The sequence below is a fragment of the Cetorhinus maximus genome, chromosome 15, assembly GCF_964194155.1.
Source record: "Cetorhinus maximus chromosome 15, sCetMax3.hap1.1, whole genome shotgun sequence".
Classification (NCBI taxonomy): Eukaryota; Metazoa; Chordata; class Chondrichthyes; order Lamniformes; family Cetorhinidae; genus Cetorhinus; species Cetorhinus maximus.
In genome coordinates, this window is record NC_135893.1 from 31136202 (window position 1) to 31159077 (window position 22876).

General features: G+C 37.4%; 2 protein-coding genes across 4 annotated transcripts in view; one reads left to right on the top strand and one right to left on the bottom strand.

The window, feature by feature from the left end:
* The window catches only part of mtor (mechanistic target of rapamycin kinase), a 352436-nt gene that overhangs the window by 135153 nt on the left and 194407 nt on the right, over window positions 1–22876 (top strand). The window lies entirely within an intron of this gene.
* Window positions 6267–16623, bottom strand: LOC144690589 (angiopoietin-related protein 7-like). Its single transcript, XM_078558213.1, has 5 exons — window positions 16143–16623; window positions 8501–8601; window positions 7429–7623; window positions 7027–7225; window positions 6267–6575 (listed from the first exon to the last, which is right to left on the bottom strand). Exons 1-5 carry the CDS (start codon window positions 16522–16524, stop codon window positions 6406–6408), a joined length of 1047 nt encoding a protein of 348 aa, XP_078414339.1. The 5' UTR covers window positions 16525–16623; the 3' UTR covers window positions 6267–6405.

Here is a 22876-nt window from a genome sequence, read left to right on the forward strand (position 1 = left end):
GACCATGACCTCTGGCTGATCGCCCTCCTCCAGAAGAATGTCCTGTAGCCACTCCATGATATCCTTGAACCTCGCACCAGGAGGGCCTTGAGGCAAGCTTACAATCACAGAAATACCTGTCTGAATCCTCTATCACTACTCCTTTTCCTTTCTTCTTCCTTCCCTCCTGTACAACAAAGCCATCTGTGGTGCCACAAACTTGGCTCTGACTGCACTCCTCTGAGGAACCAATGCTCTCACCAGTATCCAAAACAGAAAGCAAATTAGCGAGCAGGACCCAGGGGACTCCTGCATTACCTTCCTAGTTCTCTTAGACTGCCTGGCAGTCACCCATTCCTTTCTACCTCCAGACTCCTAAGCTGCGGTGTGACCACCTCTCTGAACATGCTATCCATGTACCTCATTCCCTGAAACCCGGAACTAAAGTTTATGCAGCTGGTGACACTTCCTGCACGTGGTCGTCCAAGACATCAGTAGTGTCCATGACTTCCCACATATTACATTTCGAAGATTTATATATATTTGGGTAGATTGCGCCTGATAACTTATGATGAATGCACTACATTTTAAATTGGGCAAATTCCAGGTTTTGACACTATGTGTTGAGTTCGTTGTGTGGACATTGGGTGAGGATGGAATTGGGATTGGATGCAATTGCCCGTTACCTTTAAATTGCAGTGAAGTCCCTTGGAGCAAAATCTGCTGGTTCCTAATAATCTGTCCTCTAGTATGAATCTCCGTTTTTAAGAGTGAAGTGGAGGAAAAGGGGTAAAGGATCTATTTTTCTCCAAATTATAAGATTTTTGGTAGCTTACGTTTATTAAATTATATGGTACTGTATTGTTTCAGTGAGTAGTGCTCGGTTCACACCAAGCTAGGACATTATTGTCCTCCGTTTACGTTCTGATCAGTCAATGGCAAATATTCTTGAAATTTAGCTGTGCCTGATGGTGCCTGATTGTTGTCTCTTAGAATTAAATATTGTGCTTAGATTTTTGACAATGTTCACACATGCTTGAAAATGTTACCAGAGCCACTCATTCCATTATATTGTAATATTCAATAAGGCAGAAATACATTGTTTATAGCATTATGTGCATCAGCCACAGCTTTATAACTTGTATTTGCATGCTGTGAGCTAGAAATATTATTAAAGGTGTGATATATATTTTTTTTAAAAACTAAACCTTAACTTCATTCCATAGTCATTTTCTCAAAAAATATTTACTATTTTAAAAAGAATTAGCAACAGTTTTTTCATCTAAAGTTGTTAATTCTTTTTGTGAACCCTGTTCTAAGCTGGTAGCACCCCCATCACCATCCCAAGTACCTCATCTACATAGTCATTATTCCAGATATAAGCCTTGGTATTGTGTATCAGATGGCTTTTGAACTGTTGTGGGCATCACACCTGAGCCATACTCATGCATGTCATTAAGGTACTGGATAATGGAACCCTAGCTGATTTTTCTCCAGCCTGGTTCTAGGTCAATTACAGCACCATAAGTAATATACTAGCTGAGATTAGCTAACTCAGCATAGCCTAAGAACTAGATCTCAGACTTACTGACTTCCATGGCTAATTACTGTACCGGGTGCCTCTTCACCCACTTGGCCATCTAGAGGGTTAGATCTTTAATTTCCAAGTTGATTGTGCAAAACCACTTACATTAGTGGAGTGAATATCAGTTAGGAAATGGTTGATATTTTACCAGTGGCCACAATCTTTTTGATAATACAGCAAATTGTATTGGTTATACATTGAAAGTATCAGTTTTAAATGGGTTGATGCTTCCAGTTGACCTTCCCCTTTTCATAGTGAATACTGTTCTTTACCTCTGGGCTATCCATCGCTCATGCACAGAAAGCCAGTCTCCTTTCCTTATTTGTTCATAAAATGTTTAATGTTTTATTTAAAAACCGCAAAAATCCTACTAAAGCATGGTTCTTAGTTAGCAGAAACAAAAATACTATGAAGCATGCTATGTCTATCAAGAGAAACTTGTTCTAAGTCAAAGGCAGACTTGTACAATAAAATTATGTTGTGTAGTACTGCATTAGTAACTGCAAATTATTTTGTCATTGCACACTACATGTTTGTTTACATATTACACAATAAGCTGGAAAGCCCCAGATGAATTCCTGTTCATTTAAACAGAGTGTGCTGTATACAAATTGCCAACTGTTTCTCAGAACTTTACTTTCTTGGAAGCAAATAAAAGTACATGGTCACAAAATGATGAGTATTTATAAAAAAAAAATGAATCCTTACAAACTGACTAATATTGATAGTCTAGAAACGTACTTGCGGTTTCTAGCAAGTCGCAAGTAAATACCTTACGCAAGGGAGCAAATTGCTAAATATGAATTGTTTTATCAAAACATGCTGCAAACCAAGCAGAAGAATGAAGATTCTCTGTATTTTCCACAAAGAATCTTGAGAACTATGCATTTGCAATCAAGCTACTTTGCATTTACAGCCATTCATCATGTTTGTGTAATTAGAAACAAAGTAATTGAGGATATTTTAAAAGTATCACAATGATTCCATTTTCCTTGACTAATTCATCATGATATGCATCAGCCACAGCTTTATAACTTCTGTTGCATGCTGTGAGCTAGGAATATTATTAGAAGTGTGATTAATATTTGAAAAAAAATCTAAATCTTAGCTTTATTTAATAGTCATTTTCTAAAAAAAAGGCAGATTTGCTATTTTTAAAAATATCTGTTACATTTTTCCCCCTAAAATTGTTGATTCATTTTGTGAATCCTGTTCTAAACTGGTCACCTCCCCATATCTTACCTTTCAGATATAAGCCTTGGCATAGTGTGTCAGTTGACTTAAATTACCTATGCAGTCGTCTGCTGTTAGATCTTAAAAACTGTTATTACTGTTTCACTGCTCCATTCTTCAGTGAATTAATAATATATATATAATTTTGTGACATAACAGGAAAAAAAACTACTCTTTTTATATACTGTTGATAATGTGGACCTAAAAATAGGCTTTTTAAAAATATAATATCTGCAATTAAAGGATGCATCACATGTTGCCTGCAACTACCTCAGGACCTACAGAACACTTAATTAAATGGGTTCTGTATTTGGGAAGGGGAAAACTGTTCACGTTTTGTAATTGACAACTTTGTTAGATTGCCAGATGGACTCTCTTTGAAATGTTGTATCAGGTTTTATTGTGATGTGTAAAAAGTGAAAAAATGGCTAATTTCACTTTACTGCTCAACTCACATAGACAGTGCTGCTAAACCTGTGCATGGTAGTTATAATATTTTTTCTGTCTTCAATCAGCTTGTTACTACTCCTCCCCCACCAACCTCTTTTTTTTAATTGTTCAAAGCAAGAGGTTTTGGAATTTTCTTGTAGAATGTTTGAAGGCTTTTTGACAATAGGGAAAAAATGTGGATTTTCTGACTGGTAGGATGCACAAATGCACCAGGTCTCAATTAACATGGGATAAGTATAACTTAAATGTCTGCAGTAAAGTTGAGCATGTTCCAGGACCTAGTCTCTAATTAGAGTTTTTGAAATGTTGTATTTTTTGAAAGGTTTGTCGTCATTCCAATCTCTCCTGTCAGAGGGAATTTGATACAATTACTGGTAAACTCATTTAGTAGGATATTACTTTCAGAAATACTTCCAGCATCAGCCTGTTATTTCCCCTTTTTAAAGGCACACATTTTTCCAGCGGTTTTATGTATTAGTCCTTTGTTCTTTTTAAAGATTGCTATAAAACCATAACTTAATACAATAAGCTGTGCTTTGGTGTGTCCCACTGCAGTGTCCAAGCATTGCTGGAATTCAACTGATCACATAAAATCAAACTAATTTGTGATTGTCTGCACAATGGGACTAAGGGATTTGGGGTACAACTTTAATGCAGGCAATCACAATATATAGTTATGAAGCAAACTTGCTGAAATTTTCTTGTGATAAGTGCTAGTCTCCCTTGCAGTTTTAAAAATATGTTTAAATATATGGTTATAATGTAATATTCAATATTAGAAAAGGAATTTAAATAATGCAGAAGTATATTATTTAACTGTATTATTTAAAGTACAAAATGTTTACCTATTAAGTATTGCTCATATTTTGCCAATAAAGCACAGCAGATCCTTCTTAATTTCTATTAAACTGTAATCTGCAAACTAGCTGAGAGCAAGTTTAATAACAGTATAAAATAAATTATTTCTCTCTCCAACCTTTACATGATAACCAGCTGTTGATAACCAGCTCATTAAACCCCATCTTAAACTAAGAGTGAATACTAGCCCCAGTTAAGAACTGGATTATCTTGTGACGTGTCAAGCATGAATGACCATTTCCTAATTTAGTGCTCTTTTTGCAACTAATGGACTAGCTTTATCAAAGTGCTGCAGAAGTTACAAATTCACTCTGTTGTAAATGCTAATCCCCCTGTGCATGTACATACACCCATAACTAGAGGATGAACAAAAGTTGACCAACAACTTCCGCAAAGCCAACACTGCTACCGGAAAACTGACAGCTCTAATTGCAGAAAACAATAGGACAGTTATGAGTATGGCAATTTGGAAGTCACGACAAGTGCTGAAGTTGTGAGGGTTTTTTTTATTGGGGACATTACGTTTCCCCCCCCCCTGCCAAACACACAGACACCCCAAAACATTATGAATTTTGACAAAGGGTTGATTTTTATGAATCTTTTCATTAGAGAACACCTACTCTCTGGGAGCAACAATCTGAAATAAGAAGTGTAGACCCATTTCACTGGGTAAGGAGACAAGCCTTTCCAGCCTTCCTGCCGCAATTTTCCCCAGTTGATTCCAAGGGATACGCAATTCCAGTGGCAGCATCCTAAATAACTGGCAATGAACCTTGTGCTTGGACCACACTCGGGCGGGGGGGCGGGGTTGAAGAAAGGAAAGTGCCGAACAGGGTGAGTGTCCTACTCTTGTTTTAGGATCCCTGGATTTTTGAGGAGCCTGATTGCCTTCTGAATGCTGTTATCTCACAGCAACTGAAAGACCCTGAGGCTGAAGAAGAGTCCCAAAGCTGTAGGTCTGCAGTTGTGCTTTCACTTCCAACCCAGTTTCTGCCCTGAGATCCAACTGGGGCAAAACTAGGCTATGTTAATGACCTGGCCCACTAAATTTGGGCATCTCTTAGTCTACATAGGCACGCTTTGACTGAGCTACACCTGTCCATTGCCCAGACACTGGAACCCTCACAAAAATCACACCTCTTAATTTATTGAGTTTACTGGCATTTTGGTGCTATTATGATTATGAGTGTGAATCTCAGTATGCATTTTTAAGTAAGAAAGATGCATTATCAGGCTAACCCTGTTCTGCTTTAAAATCTCGACACAGAGAAGTATCATGAAAGGAATTGTAATGACAGGATCAAGGAAAGCCAGAAAATATAATGACAACAGGTATATCCACCTTGTCTCATAGGAGCATCTGCAGCCTGGTTTGAAGAAGATAAACCACCACATAAGACAACAGCCAGGCTTCCCACCTCAAATCTACTTTCAAGGAAAATAAAATGTTTTTAGAAACTGTATTCCTTTTGTTACACATAACTTATTTAGGGAAAACACTAATTAAATACACCTGTAACTGGGACTCTGAGCATAACCACTCATAATTTTTTCTGCCCCAAGCCTGATGCAAGAAACAATGGAATAAAAAATATCTGATTGATATTGTTCCACCGCACAATAGCAGCTTGCATTTATAAATCACTTTTAACAGTAAAACATTTCATCTGGTTCTGACACTTCACTCTCGCTCTCTAAGTGATCTGAATGATACCAAAGACCTACAGAGCTAGTGGGGAAAAAAGTATTTTCCTCGAAACCACTGATTCCCAACTTTAAAAAGCTGGAAGTTGACACGTATAATTAAACTTCTGGGTTGGGGGAGAGGCAGGTTATATTGTTGCAATTTGTGTTGGTATGTATTATGAACAAAGTACTACGATAAATTTGCAGCTTGGTTTCTCAGATGTCTTTGGAGTAGTGCTCCCTAATTGTTTTATTTGCGTTTTTTTAGATTGTGAAATTAACTTTCACGTTATTTAATTCCTTTGGAGACCACAATGACATTTCTGCCATACAATTTCAAAAAATGTACTTATTAATTTCTTTGTATGTACATTTTAAAAACCTGTTAGTGTGGCTAGTATTTTTCACTTAATTTTGTAATGTTTATAACATTATTTTCAGGCACGTGATTGTGTGTGTGTGTGTGTGTGTGGTTAGCAGAGAAACAAAAGCAGAAGAAAGGAGCTTCTCAAAAGTTTTGCATAGAAAAGTCCTTCAATGCACAATTCTGTTGTAAGAAAATGCAGTAATAACTGTTAAGTTTCTCATTTACGAAGTCACAAAAATTGTCGTGCTCAAGGCTTGAAGCTTTGTGGACGAATCTTCATTTCAACTTGTTTCAGTGAGTAACTTGAACCATGCCAGCCATACCATGTGATGCCATCAGAATTTTGGGTGTGCTGCCCTTGACGATAGTAAACTCCATTCAGATTGGAATCTGTGCAGCAGTTGTACCAGTAGCCACCTGGAGTCAAAAGGATAATGAGTTATTGTATAAACTGTGAATTAAATATTGGGGAGGCAGTAGAGAAAGATAGTACAGGTAAATTCAAGAATGTGATTGGCAGTATGGTATTTTTCAAATTTGGGACAGCCAGGTGATTCACATGGTCTTTTCTAATCCAGTGCATTTTTTGTAGTATCAATATTTTTTCCTTAGTAATGTATTCATAGAATCTATTAATATAGCTAAATTCTGCAAGATATTTTCACAATTCTTATCAGACATTGCTACTAGAAGGATTTCTGTTGTTGGTTACATATGCCCATTGTAATGAATTGCCTGCAGATTTCATGAAAACTTATGGGTTGCCTTGTATAACTTAACAGTTCTTTAGTATAGCATTGCAAAAAGTAAACATCATTTGCTGCACAAAAGCATTTAGTTTTCTTTTTGTTTACCTATAGGCTCTTACCTTTGCGGAAATGTACACAGTTGTCCACGCACTTGTCATTGTCTTTGTCCTTTGTGCTGAAAGCAGTGTTGTTGTGGTATCTGAGTGAGTCCCGTCCAGCTGTCCCATTGTAATTTCCAATGATTAATCTGTAGCTATTCAATTCATTGCTTATCGAAAAGTAGTCATATTCTGCATAACAAGTATGTCCTTCCCAGTCCTGTTGTTATATAGGTCAAGTCGTTAAACAGTTCACTTACACTGATATAAATTGTTACCAGCATTAATTTGCATTTAGTTTTTTGAGGTAAGAATTTAAATAATACATGTCCTACTGTTTCCAATTCTGTTCATTGAATATTTCATTTGAAATAAAAATCATAATTTTGAAAAAATATATAAATGAGAATTCTAATAAGTTACCTCCATGTCTATCCTGAGTGTACTTGGCTGCCTAGTTAATCGAAAAATGTGTTCATTTCCCAACCAGAAGTCCCCACGGATGTTGCCAAACCCTCGCTTGTACTGTTTCCAATCACGATTGAAAGAGCTTAGGCCAGCTTTGCGACGTTGTATAACAGTCCAGCCACCACCTCCAGTTTCCATGTCACAGTACACCTGTAACAGTCCAAATAATTATTCAACAAGGCATAAGGAGTAATCTTGAATGCCAAAGTATTTTGCTAGATTTTCATTCTGTAATGAGATTCAGAGCCTTATTCACTTGTCTAAGTTTGGATATGTGTACTTGCAATGTTGCAACGTCAAATCATTCTGATGCATGAGAATTTTGATTTGAATTTCCTATTGGATAAGTCCTATTGAATACGCAATGTATTACAATTATATATTCGTAGTTGAGTAATAAAGTAGCTTAAATATTTAACTCTTTTCACCCTCCATTGCTCAAGTCATTCTTTAGCTCCATCAGAGCACATTTTCATCAAAAATATAAATGAAGGACAAACTGCAATTTTTAACTTGCCTTCTGTCGTGGAGTATCACAGCTTTTCAGTCTTATTTCATTGCCAGTGTCAGAGAAAAGAATGAATGGTAGTTTCCCGCTTGGTAGTGAGTATCATAAATTAACATGGATTTCAATTGCTGATGCAGGCTCCGTTCTAACTTGGAAAAAGACCTCTCCGAGTGGAATAAGATACTAATGACTAAAGAGTTAACTCTGGTGTTCATATGCAGCTACAGTAATGCTTAGATTTAAAACTGATTCTGAAGCAGTGGCAGTACATATTCACTACTCCAAAAGTAAAATCTGTAAACTTTTAGGCCAAATTCACTATGTTTGTCAAGATCACAGTAAAATAAGTTGGTGATATTTTAGTCTTCGCTAAACAATTCTTGCATCAGAGTGACATATTCACAAATGATAAATAACAAGTGTCCTGTGTATTGCAATCCACCAATTTAAACCTTAGAGGCAGTAAAACACGTCCAAAAGAAAGTAAAAATAAGGAAAATTTATTTCAAAAAGCATCACCTCTAGTTCTGGAGTTCCCAGGAACTCATCTGCAGGTAGCTTGTATACACCAGATATTCGATAATTCTTCTGGTACAACGATGTGCAGTCGTACGTGGCATCTGCTAACAAAAGATTAAAGACTGCATTACTATTCCAGAATCCTTACGTTTTAAATCAAACCATTACTGCATTGCAGCCAAAGCTACATATGAGCAATAATGAAGAGTGGCCTTCTTTCTAGTAATATCTATAAATGTTTTTTTTCCACTCTGAGAATCCTTTCCAAATTATAACAGTGATTGAAATCTACATTGATGTTTGGTACTCACTCAAGCAGGAAAATTCCATTCATTCTCTTCTCTGCCGCTGCTTATGAAACCAGACTAAATAGCTACATATGCCGCACCAAGAAGAAAGCATTGAAATGAGTTAAGAATTTTTATCATAGTGGTTTTTACATCTTTCAGAATGATTTATTAGCTGCGGAAATCTTAACAAATACAGCATATATTCTATTCACTTTGAAATATTCTGTATATTGGGCCCATGTAAATTTTCTACCCAGTAAGTTGGCATTGTTATCCTGAAATTGCAGACTGGTGTTTTGCTTCAACCTTTCTGAATTAAGCTGCCTATTTAGGCTTTAACTTTCCTCCACTTCCCCTTTCGTCAGAATGTATAGACCTCGTAGAAGAGCATTGTGGACCATTTTGAGAGTCCCAAAGCTTGAGAGCCTCTCAGCTCCTGACCCTTTTCTCTGCAAGGTATTCATCTGGCTCCTTCTTGAATAAGAGCGGTCTTCATAGCCCAACCAAGATTTGTTCCGTGTATTCACCATCCTCTGTAAAAGGTAGTTAAGTGTAAACTATATTCACCTTGTGAACTTGAACTTATCTCCTGAGTTTAAGTCCATATCTTACTCTTTATTCAGCATACCTGAAAACACTCCCTGCCTCGCTTTGCTTATATTTCCTGTTTGCTGCTGTTTTGGATTAGGAAAAAAGCTTTTTCCTAGATGTTTACCTTTGAAGAAACACAGATTTGATCAAATTTGAGTGACTTAAGTACTGTTTTCAAAACACAAGATGCCAGTGGGTATACCTGTCCCCTGTTGATGGAGACTGTCCAACCTTGCCAATTTATATCTTTTGTTGTATTATTTACTAACTGCAGCAAATTAGCTATTTAATCTTTGAGCCCAGGAGCTGCAGCAGTCCAATTATCAGCCAAATACTAGCTTTTAGATGTGAAGACAGTGAAAACCCAACCAACATCACATGTAAGCAGCTTTAATAAACCCATTTTAATTCCTGTTGATGAATGGTTTATGATGTAACTGAGCTGGAAGCATTAAGATGCTGCCAATTTTAAATTAAATTTTGTGAAGATTGAGAGAGCTAATGTTTCCCAATAGCATATGGTAAATTCTCTAAAATAATGTCATAGAGGATATAAATTTTCATTGCTCTGACACTGTAGATTGTGATTTTTCAAGAATTTCAGAGAGCCAGTGCAGACTCTGGGCCAAATGGTCTCCTTCTGCATTGTAAGGATTCTGTGAATGGGTTTGGGTAGTGGTGTGTTGCACCAGGTGAGTGTGTTCCTGAGCTCAGCAGTGCCAAGACATAAAACTTTCAGCAGAGACATCAAATTGCTTCTGCAAATTACTGTTTATTTGAATTGTTCCCAAAAAAATGGCTCAATGAGCAAAATTGTGGCAAGTCAGGTGTCCAGAATCACAGAATTTTTACAGCACAGAAGGAGGTCATTTGGTCTATTGTGTCTGCCCTGCCTCTCTGAATAAGCAATTCTCCCGCTTTCTCCCCATATCCCTGCACATTCTTCCTTTTCGAATAACGGTCTAATTCCCTTTTGAATGCCTCGATTGAACCAGCCTCCACCACACTCTCTGGCAGTGCGTTTCAGAACTTAACTAAGGATTGATTCAAGTGAAAGTGCAGGGCCAGGTTGTTCAGTGGAAGTTTAAGTAAATATAAGCACCCTTCTTAGTCCAGATGCAAAAACTAAAAATGGGCAAGTGCATTATTTTTAGCTCCACATAATCCTAAGGAAGGTTGGACATAGACTCCTAGAATCATTACTACAGACAATATCAGTATCCCAGAAATAAAAAAAATGCAACAAGGTAAGCTTTCAATGTTTGAATAACCAAAATAACACTATTTTGGCCCTGTGGGTACTTGACACTAATTATAACTTTTTTTTTGTGATTACTGCCCATGCTGAAATAGCTGATTTGAACTTGGGTGTCAATTGGGCTACCACAGTTGGCATTAGGACTCCTGGGTTAGGGAGGACAAACATAAGGGAAGGTTCCTGCTTTTCATCATTATCCTGCTGAAAAACATTCCAAGAGTAAGCTGTTTTGAGGACCAGATCGGGCTCAATTGTGATGCCTTGTGATGTGGTCAACAAGACTGTCAATTTCCTTGACTCTGGCATGAAGTATGGATGTTTGGGCCAGGTACTGAAGATCTACCAGTGAAAATGGGACCATATCCCAGTTAGGGGCAGTTCCTTTGGCAAAGAAAATTGAAACATCATTTTCAAATAATTGAAACTTTTAAGGAGGGCTTTTCACGAATAACAGCTTGACTGGAGGTAATGTATTTATCCCGTTGTTTGGTTTCTGGTTGCAGTGCCATGGAGATGGATTTTGATTTGCACTGGTGGCAGCATAATCAAAATCTGCCCTTTCTGTTTTGAATTCAATCAGTGTTTCGTATTCTCAAATGATCGATGTAGCTTGAAAGGAACTAAAGCACCTGTCTTGTCGAAGATAGTATTGGTTAGGTGGCCACTGAATTGTGCTCCATGTATGAACTTGTGTACACATAGCTGATGTTCTTTTGCCTGCCCAGTAACTGGAGTACTCTGCATTCATTTGTATGGTTCCCAGAAGATGTGGTATCAATTCTAATTTGAAACCGATAAATTTCAGTAAGATGAGGAATTTAGTGTTATACATGTTATATAGTCATTGGAAATATCTTGCGTTTTACCTTGGAAAATAAAGATCTAGTTTGGTTATTTTTCCAAAAAATATTAGCTTTTTCGGTGTAAGGTAATAGAATGTCCTTTGAGAAACTTGCTAAGTTGAATCAGCAGTTGGATATTTCTAGAGGAAGCTTGCATGGATTATTACATACGATAGTCAGTCTGGAGTCATATGGTTTAACAATTGCTGCAGTGATTCATTTAGACAACTTGACTGCATCTTAATGAAAACAGTGTCTAGGTCTTGTGGATAGATGGTTCTTCTGCCTTTCCAAATATTTGCATTTTCTTCAATGTGCCATCTGCATAAATAGTTTCTTTTTTAGAACTATAACTAAAGTTTGAAATGTGTGAATAAAATAACATTTTATTTTGGTGCATATTGACCAAGTGATATATTTGTTTTAATATTGTAAACATACCTTGATTGAAACTTGATGACAGCAATTTGGAATTCTACTCCCTCTGAAGGTGTGCATTGGTCATTACTGTGAGAGTTACCTGCCAAACAGTATTTCAGTTTTTCCTATTCTTAAGTAATTGTCTTTTTAGGTTTTCTTTTGCCCCTTATTTTTCTCATCTTTCACTGAAATTCATCTTGCTGACTATGAATCTAGAGATGATGAGCACCCTTCCATGCCCTAATCAAGTGACCATACTTCATGAGTGAGTCTAGACAGTAAGGCCTGTAGTGATCGAAGAGCCTGACCAACTATATCACAGATGAAACTGTCCCTGTCTTCAGTGAACTACTTTTTAATTCCCTTCAATAGAATTATTTTGGAACTGTAGGTTTCTGCCATCCATAGCCCCAAGAGTGAAGCCTATCAGATGTTACAATCAGATGCAGAATTTAATGTATAAATGATGATGATAACACTATTTTAAATGTCTTTTTAAAGTTTAGAAGCATCCTTCATCTGTGAACGTATCTCTACATGATTACATTATAAACCACAGTGTGACCGGTCAACTGTGAAGTCTGTATTAGTGTTTCACCTTGATGGCACCAAATGCTTGAATGTCTTGGATGTTAAAAAAAAAGTTATTGCTGACTGATAGGTTTACAATAACTAGACAAACGATTGAACACCTCATTTCTATTGCAAGCATCATCTGCCTAGTAGGTACACCCACCTCGTTACTAGGACATCATTACTCTGGGCAGGAGATATTGTACATTTGAGAAATGGCAAACTGATTTCCAAATTTCAGCAAGATCTGTTCAGGGTAGCATTCTGTGGTCTAATATTTATATACCACTTCTAGAAAAATCAGAACAGCCAGAAAAAAAGCTAAGATGTCAGTCTGTTTTCCATACATTTTGCCTAAATTATTGCAGAGGGATGCTGGTTGAAAATGACACTGATGCAGAGCAATATTGTCCTATCCAATTACATGTGCCACTTTTAAAGCAAAATTAGTCAAATGGCTAAGTAACTTTGACAACAAAATAGGATTGTGTGATGAAATTATTTTAAGATTGAATTTGATGCTATTACTCTTCTTAGTTACTTTTGAAGTTCAGTCACTGTTATTTAGAGAATCTGAGCTGTCATTTTCCATAGTGCAAGGTACCACAGGCAACAATGGAATGAATGACTATTAATTCATTTTGCTGATATTGGCTGAGGGAAAATGTTGGCCAGAACACTTCCTGCTTTGGAAGAAGTGCCATGGGATCTTTTGTATCCGCCTGAGCAGATGGATGGGACCTCACTTTAACACCTCACTCAATAGATGACACCCCTGACAATGCAGCAGTCGTGCAGTACTGCATGAATGCTTCAGCCTAGCCCTGGAGTTGGGTTTAGATCTGCAACTTTCTGACTGAGGCAAGAGTACTACTATTGACCCAAACTGATAGTTTTATACTATATTGCAGTCACTGCAGACAATTGGGCCACCATCCATTACAGCACGAAACAGTGCAAATAACCTAGCACTTAGGAAATCAACAGCAGCATAAACTTGTGAAAATATGGATCTGTGAATGCTGTTGGGGTAAGGACATCAGTTTCAGTGGACAGAATGGATGGGGATCATTCTTGAACTCTGGGCCTCCATATTTCACAGCAGGGTCCAGTGTATCAATAGAAATTGACTCCCACTGTTGAATGGAAAAGGGGCACACTGGTGCTCTGGATTTATTTTTCCAAAACCAGATCCAAAATCCAATAAATGTTAAGAGTACCTCACTGATTCTTTCTCCTTCTGACCGATGTTCAATTTAGGTAATGTGGAAAGTGGGGACCCTTCATGCTTGGTTTCTGATTATGACTGAATGGCAAAGGTATGCCATGTAGTCTGTTTCATTAGCAGGTGAGAATTTAAGACTGCTGAGGTTCCTTGTCTGATTTGACTAGGTGTCTGATAGAATCATGTGAAACACACACTCAGACGCTTTGAATGGAATGTGTGTTCTTTCTGTTGTCTCCAGCCACGTGATACAAATGTGAGCTGGAAGTGATCTGTTGAACCTGCAGCTGTGTAGGGCAAGAGCTGGCAAGCATGGATTTCTACTTTGAGACTGGAGGTAGATAGAGCACTTCCCCTAGATGGTGTTGAAATTCACAATAGTTTGTAGTTTCATAATGACCCATCAAAACTAAAATCCTGAGAATATATTCTGCCTTGAGGAATCCGTAGTGAGTGAATGGAAAAAGAGAGATCCTGACCATTAGCTGAATCCTGGTTCGCCAGTTACAATATTTATTTTGTTAAACACACTCTAGGATCCCATCATTATCTTACCATTACCCCCCCGCCCCACTTTCCAAGTGTGGCAAAGGTGGGGGGAACAAGGCTTACTGTGTAATTTTAAATTTAGAGTGCACATAAATTCAGTCACAACATTAAAATGTGATAAAAATTAGTGATTTTTTTAATTGCAATTTCATATAAGGAAACTTTTTCATGCAAAGATGCAGTTCTATCTTATAAAAAGAACAAGTTAAACTGCTGGTAGTCTATTTGTGTCCTCATTATTGCAGTTGATCAGAAAACTCTTGTAATTTTGCAATAAAAATAAATGATTATTGAAACATTTAAGTGCATCATGTGGTAACAGAATTTTTTTTGAGATTTCTGATATGTTGCTGTCTGTTCAGATTGGCATTTTGTGCTGAAACAGAATGTAGTTTGAACATAATGAGACTTGGAAAATCAACTTAATCAACCTACTGTACCAGTTCTACAGTTGCTTTGAGTAGCTCCTCTTTATGTACTGATAGCTTAAATATACTGTGATTTAGTAAACAATATGAAGAAACTACTTGATTTTGTTTTATATACTAACCTATTAAAATTAACCTAGTTGATTCCTTTAACAAGTCAGAAAAATAATTAAAAATATACTCTTTACTCCAGCTTAGTAGGCTCGCGTAGAAGAAAATATAGTTAAATAGAGTCCAATAATAAAGTAATTAAAATGAAAAAAGTAAAATTTAAAGTGAAAATGGCCTTATTATCAACAGAAGGCTTTTAAAGGTTTTGTCAAGCTTAATTGGGGTGAATGGGTTCAAAGGCACTTACATTTTTTGGAGAAGGATGGTTGTGATTTTCAGTTCAAATATAATGCCTGATTTGTTCCTTTTGAACCATTTTCCACATAATTGAGAGTTTTCCAAATTATTTATGAGTTTGAATGGGATCTCGCTCAAGAAAATTGGGAATACCCAGACCACGTTATACAGCTGTGTTTTATTAAGTGGGAATTTGGCTTGCATTTGTCAAACTTTTGTCAGATAATGCTCCTGTGAAGTCCCTTGGAATGTTTTACTGTGTTAAAGTAAACTATAAATGCAAGTTGTTGTTCATAATTGATCAATTTAAACTGTTTCATCGTAATACTGAAATACTAATGTGAAATTTTATCTCTCTGCTTAATTTTAGTTATAAAGAAATACAAGTAAATGTTTTCAAACTGAAAGGTCTTCACTTACGAACATATGAATTAGGAGCAGGAGTACGCCACTCAGCCCCTCGAGCCTGCTCTGTCATTCAATAAGATCACGGCTGATCTAACTTTAACCTCAACTTCACATTCCTGCCTACCCACAATAACCTCTCACCCCCTTGCTTATCAAAAATCTATCTACTCCTGCCTTAAAGATATTCAAAGACTCTGCCTCAGCCATCTTTGGAGAGAGAGAATTCCAAGGTCTCTCAACCCTCTGAGAGAAAAAAAAATCCTCATCTCTGTCTTAAATAGGCAACCCCTTATTTTTAAACAGTGGCCCCTAGTTCTAGATTCTCCCACAAGAGGAAACATATTTTCCACATCCACCTTGTCATGTCTCGTCAGGATCTAATATGTTTCAATCAAATCAGCTCTTACTCTTCTAAACTCCAGCAGTTACAAACCTAGCTTGTCCAGCCTTTCCTCATAAGACAGCCTGCCCTTCCATGTATTAATCTAGTAAATATTCTCTGAACTGCTGCCAATGTATTTACATTTCCTTAAATAAGGAGACCAATACTGTACACCTTTTATACTTTTGCAAATGCTAAATCACCTTTTAAAACTTAAATTTAAAAGGTTAATGATTGCCTCTGTTTATGCATACTATACCTAATGTTATGACAAATACATTTAATAACATCTTCCCATCCCTCCCTTCTCAGAATAATCTGCTCTTACCTGTTGATGTCTGAGTAACTGTTTGGGCTGCCTGAAGCTGAATAATATCTATCCGATTATTCACTTCAGAGTATTTTCCTTCAGCTTCTGTAATGCGAGATTCAATTTGCCGATAGCCGTTTTCCGCTTCCATCATCTGCATGACGACATTTATCCAGTCAGTCTCCTGTTTCCTACTAAGCTCGGTAAGAATGCTAGACAGGTTGGCCACCTGGATCTTCAGCTCTTTCAGATCATCACAGCAAGTAATGAGCTTCTGAATGTTCACTCCTCCTGTAGTCCCCCTTCTCCAAGGTGCTTTCTGAACCTGGCTGTAACCTGGAGGAACATTGCAGAGCAGCAAAATGAGTGAAAGGAGCCAAAGGAAAATCTTGACTGGCATCCTTTGAAATTAATGACTCTACAAAACTACTGTCCTTGGGTTTGAAATGCTTGCCACTTTGGATTACTTTTTCAAAAACCTTAACAGAACTAGTGACCTATCAGCTACTTTGGCAGAATGTTTTAAAGTTACTTTTTAGAAGTTCAGAATAGTTAGAAGTATGTTGTTAAAAGAAGTTCCTGTTGCACACTTCATCCACTGAACATGGAAACTTGCTAAGTTGAAGTATTCTTGCAGTGTCCTTTTCAGAAAAATGTAAGCAGTCTTAAAAACAGCCCAGACACAGCATCTTAAATATCTAATGCATCTGTAGTCTGTGCCCCTCCCATTCACTGCACACATGGCAAGCTCCTCCCTCTCCATCAATTTAGCTCAGGTGCTGACAGGAATGTGGGCTGGAGTTTTTTTTGGGAGAAGGGTGTCTTTTGTTTGAGGTTTGGTCAGCAAAGGACCTCCCAGTCCTGTCAGCTTTTCCTGTTATCAGATTACCAGGGTTATGGAGGAAGGCAGCACCAGGTTTGTGCATTATTTCCCCTTTTCCAAAAGATACATGCTGTGGCGAATTAAAATATTAATCAAAGCTATTAGTACAGTTGAGGAATAACTTGCAATACTCTCAAATGTTCACATTTCTCTTGGTTGGTTTTCAATGAGTTTCTAAACATAAAATCTATTATATAGTGTTGGAATAATTTTTTTTTAAGAAGTACCCCCATAAAATAACGAAAGTCAGCAGTTTTTCCTTTTTGTGCAGGCAAGGTGCCATGATGTGATTACTTTAAGCTGTATTAAAATACATGAAACCAACATACTGTTTCACTTACCGCTACTTGTGCAGCTGATATACATTTCATTGAGGTTAGGCACAATATGTGACTCGTGCTGCAGATGTATCCTGCAGTCTTCATTTGTAATCAAAATGGTGTTTTTAAATTGACTTGGATTTTTATTTTGTGGTTTATTTCACATGTTCAACTGAAATTTAAGACAAACCACTTTACAGTAATGTTACAAACAAATGACCAGACTTGCATGTGGATCTAGTTGAGCATTCGATGCTCTTAACACTGAACTTTAATTCTGCCCTTCCAAAATTTAACGGATAATCCTCCATGCACATGCCCCTCCCACTCCGCCTGGCATAGGCAACATCAGTAGTTTTTTTCATGAAGGTAAGGTATACTGGGGGAGGTAATACTCAGTATCATTTATCTCTGGTCATATAGTACACATGCAAGAAGGATGAGGAAGAAGTACTGCTATGGAACATCTTCATTGAATTTTATTCCTCACCCCTCTTGCATGTGTTCCATAACAAAAACACTACTTCATCTCATAATATTGTTTGTTTACATCTCTCCCGCCACCACCAAAGCCCAAGTTAATGCATTTGAAATCCTCAATACTTGACTTCTCTCTATTGAACCCTTAGCCAACCTCATCCATTTACAAATTTTTATTCAGTTAGAATTCCTGCATTCTTCACATTCATAAAGACACACAGTCCCAAGCCTTTCTAAACTCTCCTATCTCTCCATACACCAGTGAATTTCCTTCAAGATCCTCATTGTCACTTCTGTGCACCTTCTTTCCTTTATCCACGTACCTCAGTGATTTCACGCCATTTGCTCCTTTGATGTCCGGTTACTCCTGCTTATTATCTCTTGTTCTGCCATAAGTGGCCAGTCTTTCAGTCACTACACCTTGTTCATTACAGCTACCTGAGTTTCTGTTTCAAAACCCTTATTACACTTCTCTTGGACTACCCCATTTCTGTTCCCAGAGCTATTTCTTGTTTTCCCTTATGTTCATTGTCCAACGTTTTCCCTCCTCACTCTAAAAGGCTATGAGATTTAGCCCTATTTGTCAGGGGTATTACTGAAAGTAAATCTTCTCCTGATGTGATCTATAAAGTTAACATTTAGTTTCATGAACACTGGAACATCTAGAAATGTTTCCAAATCACAGTACTCAGTATTGAAGAAAAACCAAAATGAATGTAAAGAGTGCATTTAGTTATATTGCAAAAATAAAGACCTGTTAACACCAACCATGTTCTAACTGAAGGCTTTGAATGTATAGAACTTTAGAATCCTCTGAATTTTTGCATGCATTGTTTGAAATGAACACCAAATTGTGGCAGTTTCTTTTGCAGCTTTTAAATATTATTTGAAATATTTTGACTGCATGCTTGTTAACATGTCACGATAAATATTGGTATTTTCCAAACATCTCAGTTTTATGACTGAACAGAGCATTGTATCAGACAAATTTCTAGTGTTCCTTCCATTTTCCTCAATGCTGTTTAGTTATATACCACATCCTGTCTCCTTTTACTACGTGTCAATCACAAGTGCCACTCCCTATTAGTCGGCAAATATTTAGTATTGATTTTTAGAACGTATTTCTTTAAAGTCTCTTCTTTCCTTCCCCATACTGCTGCCTTGTACATTACTTCCACAAAGAGATCACATCCAAGTAACTTGGCCCATGCATCTCCACAGAACCTCAGCAGCCACTGGATGCAGACTGGTTCACCTTCCATTTTTACAACTCCCTTAATGAAATTCCTCCTACTGGAAATACCACTAAACAAGGAGTAGTTGTTTAATTAGAGCAATGACATGTGTTTTTAAATAATTAGTTAGTGGGCTGAAGAAATAAATAATCTGCATCCCAGAAATACAAATACAATATATTATCTCCATAAAATAGTTCAAGTTCAAGTTACAGCAGTCCTAATTCTTATTATTTTTCTGCAACAACATGGACATTGAAATCTGTATATTGAGTTCCAATGGTTTAAAAGAAAAATTGTGAGCCAGAGTGACTCTCTAGGATGGGCATGAATTTGATGGAAGTTTAATATTGTGACAATTTAATGGCAACAGAATAGTGACAATGAAATTCCAATTATCTCTCCTCAACGTTTTCTGTATCCTTACCCACACTATCCTCCTCCAATACCTTTCCTTTTTTCTCTAGTTCTGTGGGACTACCCTCACTTGGTTCCACTCCTACCTGTCAAACCACAGCTAGAACATCTCTGGCAATGCTTCCCTTCTATCCTCCAGACCATTACCTTTCTAGCCTCCCCAGGATATATCCTTGGCTCCATCCCACTACCTCAACTGCACACTGCTCCTTATTGACAATATTCAAGGACGCAAAGTCAACTTCCACATGTGCGCCGACACTAGCCCCTACCTTCTCACCTATCTTCACCTATTTCTCTGTTACCATTTTGCTTGTCCAGCCTATTGCCTTGGATGATTTGCAGTTTTCTTCAGTTAAACATTGGGAAAGCTGAAGCCATTGACCACAGTCTTCACACTCTAGTCATTGATTCCAGACTCCATCCAAGCCACTGAGGTTTGCAAACTCGGCATCCTATTCAACCCTGTGCTCACTTCCAACCTCTTATTGACCCTACTACCTGCTTCTGTAATATTACTCACATGTGCACCTGCCTCAAGCTACCTGCAGAGCAAGACCCTAATCCATGACTTTCTCATTCCAGACTTAACCTTTTAAATGCTCACTGGGCTTACCTCCCATCCTCTTTAAAATCCAGTCGCCCAAAACTCTGCTGCTTGTATCCTATCCTGTACCAAGTCCTGCTTATTGTAGTGTTTATCTCCAGTTATTTACTTGTTTGTACATTATCCAGTAATTTTCAACTAAACCCCTGCCGCAATGGTGATTCTTGTTAACAGTCACAATGCGTAAGCAGTTATGCAACTTGAAATTGAAGATCCAGTTGTTATAATATAATATCTACTTAAAATGGTGGGGGAGTATTTTCACTCTTCCACCTTAAGCGGCTGTCCATTTCCCTTACTTCACACATATAGCTGCTTTTATTACTCTTTTCAATTTGCAACATTCCTTTCTTATTTCTTTTATCTTTCCTTAGAGTCTGACTGTCAAAACACCATGATGTAGTTTAGTTTCCTTCTTAAGCCCTTTCATTACTTTTTTTTAAATCAAAGTTGAACTGGCACTGACTGTTGTTATTTCTTCATAGGAAGTTTAACATGTTTGTCTGCACTCCAGACTTCACTGTAATTTCAGAAAAATTGCTGTAACATCAAGTATGCAGCACCACAGGTAGAAGAGTGACATTTGCTTTCCTTTTCTTCCACCCCAACATTCGCTCCCCACCCCAGCAATGATTATGGTTGACTGGAACTTTTTATTTTATCCCCAATTTAACTCTCATTAATTCTCGATTTTCCTCATGCTTGCCTGTCCTTTCCTCTAAGTGCGTGTATGGCTAACTGGCACTAAAATTTCCCAAAGTAACTAGGTGTTTAGGTAGTGACTTCGCTCTGCTGTGCTTAGAATGGAACAAGTTAAAAATGTAACTGGACAATTGGAAGGCTTTTGGACAAGGTGCCCTTCACATAAGAGATCACTAAGGTTATCACAATTATTTTCATTGAAAACTAAAACTTACATCCATAAAATGAATAACTGAATTTGAGCTTTTGGATAGGTGGTATGTGTTTAGTTGAGGTTATCATCTTGTGGAAGTGTATTTGTATCTTTAAAGGTTTGGGCTTGTCATTGCAGAATTATGGAAACTGAGACCAATATTAAAGCTGTATTTTACTCTAGGGATTTAGATGGCATAAATTTAATTGGATTTGGTGTCATGTCAGCAATCAGACTAAATTAGAGCACTATCATGTTCTCTTTGCCATACACATGCTGTAATATATATTGCAAATACCAGTTACAGTGATGCTGAAATTATAGTAATTGATGGCTAATGTGATATGGTCACTCAAAATGATATAATGTAGTTCATGGGAGGATATAATAAACTTAAATTGCAGTTCTAAAGGATAATTGTAGGGCATGTAATGTGATTTGCAATATACTGAGTTTTCATTCCAGCTCTGATTTTTTTAATGTTTCTACGCAATGAAAACAATTCCACGTATTTTGTTGTAAAAACTCACGATGAGGCTAACAGCACTCGCTATTATGAAAAAGTAAATCGGGCAGCAGCGTCCAGTGAGCGACATACGCAGTCAAATGCAGAAATCAGGAAGTTGCTATCTGAGTTACGCTGTTCCTCCAGAAGCTTCACTATAACTGTATCTTGCCAAGAGACTCTGCATTGAAATACATGGACGGACATGAAGTAGGGGTGTTTACTTGACAGATACACACTAAACATACCAGAAAAAGGTAGGTTTGTCTATTTTAGTATAAAAGTAAATTTTTAACCGAGTGGTAAGTTTTGTTTATCTGCCAAACCACACCCCAGCACTGAAAATTACAAGTGTGGAATCACATTCCTTCAGATTTTAATATTGTTGGAGATTTTTTTTAAAAACCTTTTTAAAAAATTAAACTTTTATTTGTCTTTTACCTCTCTCCTAATCCCATTTATCTTTCCCTCTTTTTATTTTGCTTTCTGTACGTGATTTGGCATTGAATTAACTATTCTAACTTGGACTTCCTGGTTCAGACTCAGACTTTCATCTAGTTAAGGAGATACACATTTGCTTACTCTGTCCACACAGTTCCCAGTTTCCCTATAGAGGGTGCCATGGTCTTTTGGATTTCTAATCATTGAAAGTTACATTGCAGAAGCCCATAAGAAATCTATAGAAAAGTGTAACGAACAGCTACTACTGTTCATTTGCTGCTGACCACAAAATCCATGTCAGTGTGTTAATCCAATCCCCTAATCTTTCGCTTTGAAACTGATATGATGCACACAGTTCTCCAGTTGAGATAGATGGCAACCAACCCCTATTTGGGCATATTCTGTTGCTAGGACACTGAACTGCCTCTTCTGATGATCCTTGTGGGGAAATATGATGGAGGTGTATAAGATTATGACAGGTTTAGATGGGGGAGACAAAGAAAAGGTGTTTCCATTAGCTGATGGCACAGGACTAGGGGATACAGATTTAAAGGTTTTGGGCAAGAAATGCAGGGAGGCTGTGAGAAGAACTCTTACACAAGTCGTAATGACCTGGAACTTGTTGCCTATGAGGGTGGTGGAAGCCGGGCTGATTATTGATTTCAAAAGGAAATTAGATGTGACCTTTAGAGGAAAAACTTACAGGGCTGTGAGAATAGAGTGGAAAAATGATACTGTTTGAACTCCTCTACAGAGAGAGGTGGCAAAGACTCAATGGGCTGAATGGCCTCCTCCTCTACCGTTATGACTCTTCCACCTATCCCCAGTGTGGGAAAGTGATCCTTCCATTTTGCACCTTCCACTGGCCGGTGAACCAAAATAGGGAGTTTCTACTTGAGAAATTGTAAACACATAGCTTTTGCCCTACCATAGCCATGGTTTACCATCTGTCACACAACCAGGTTGCAC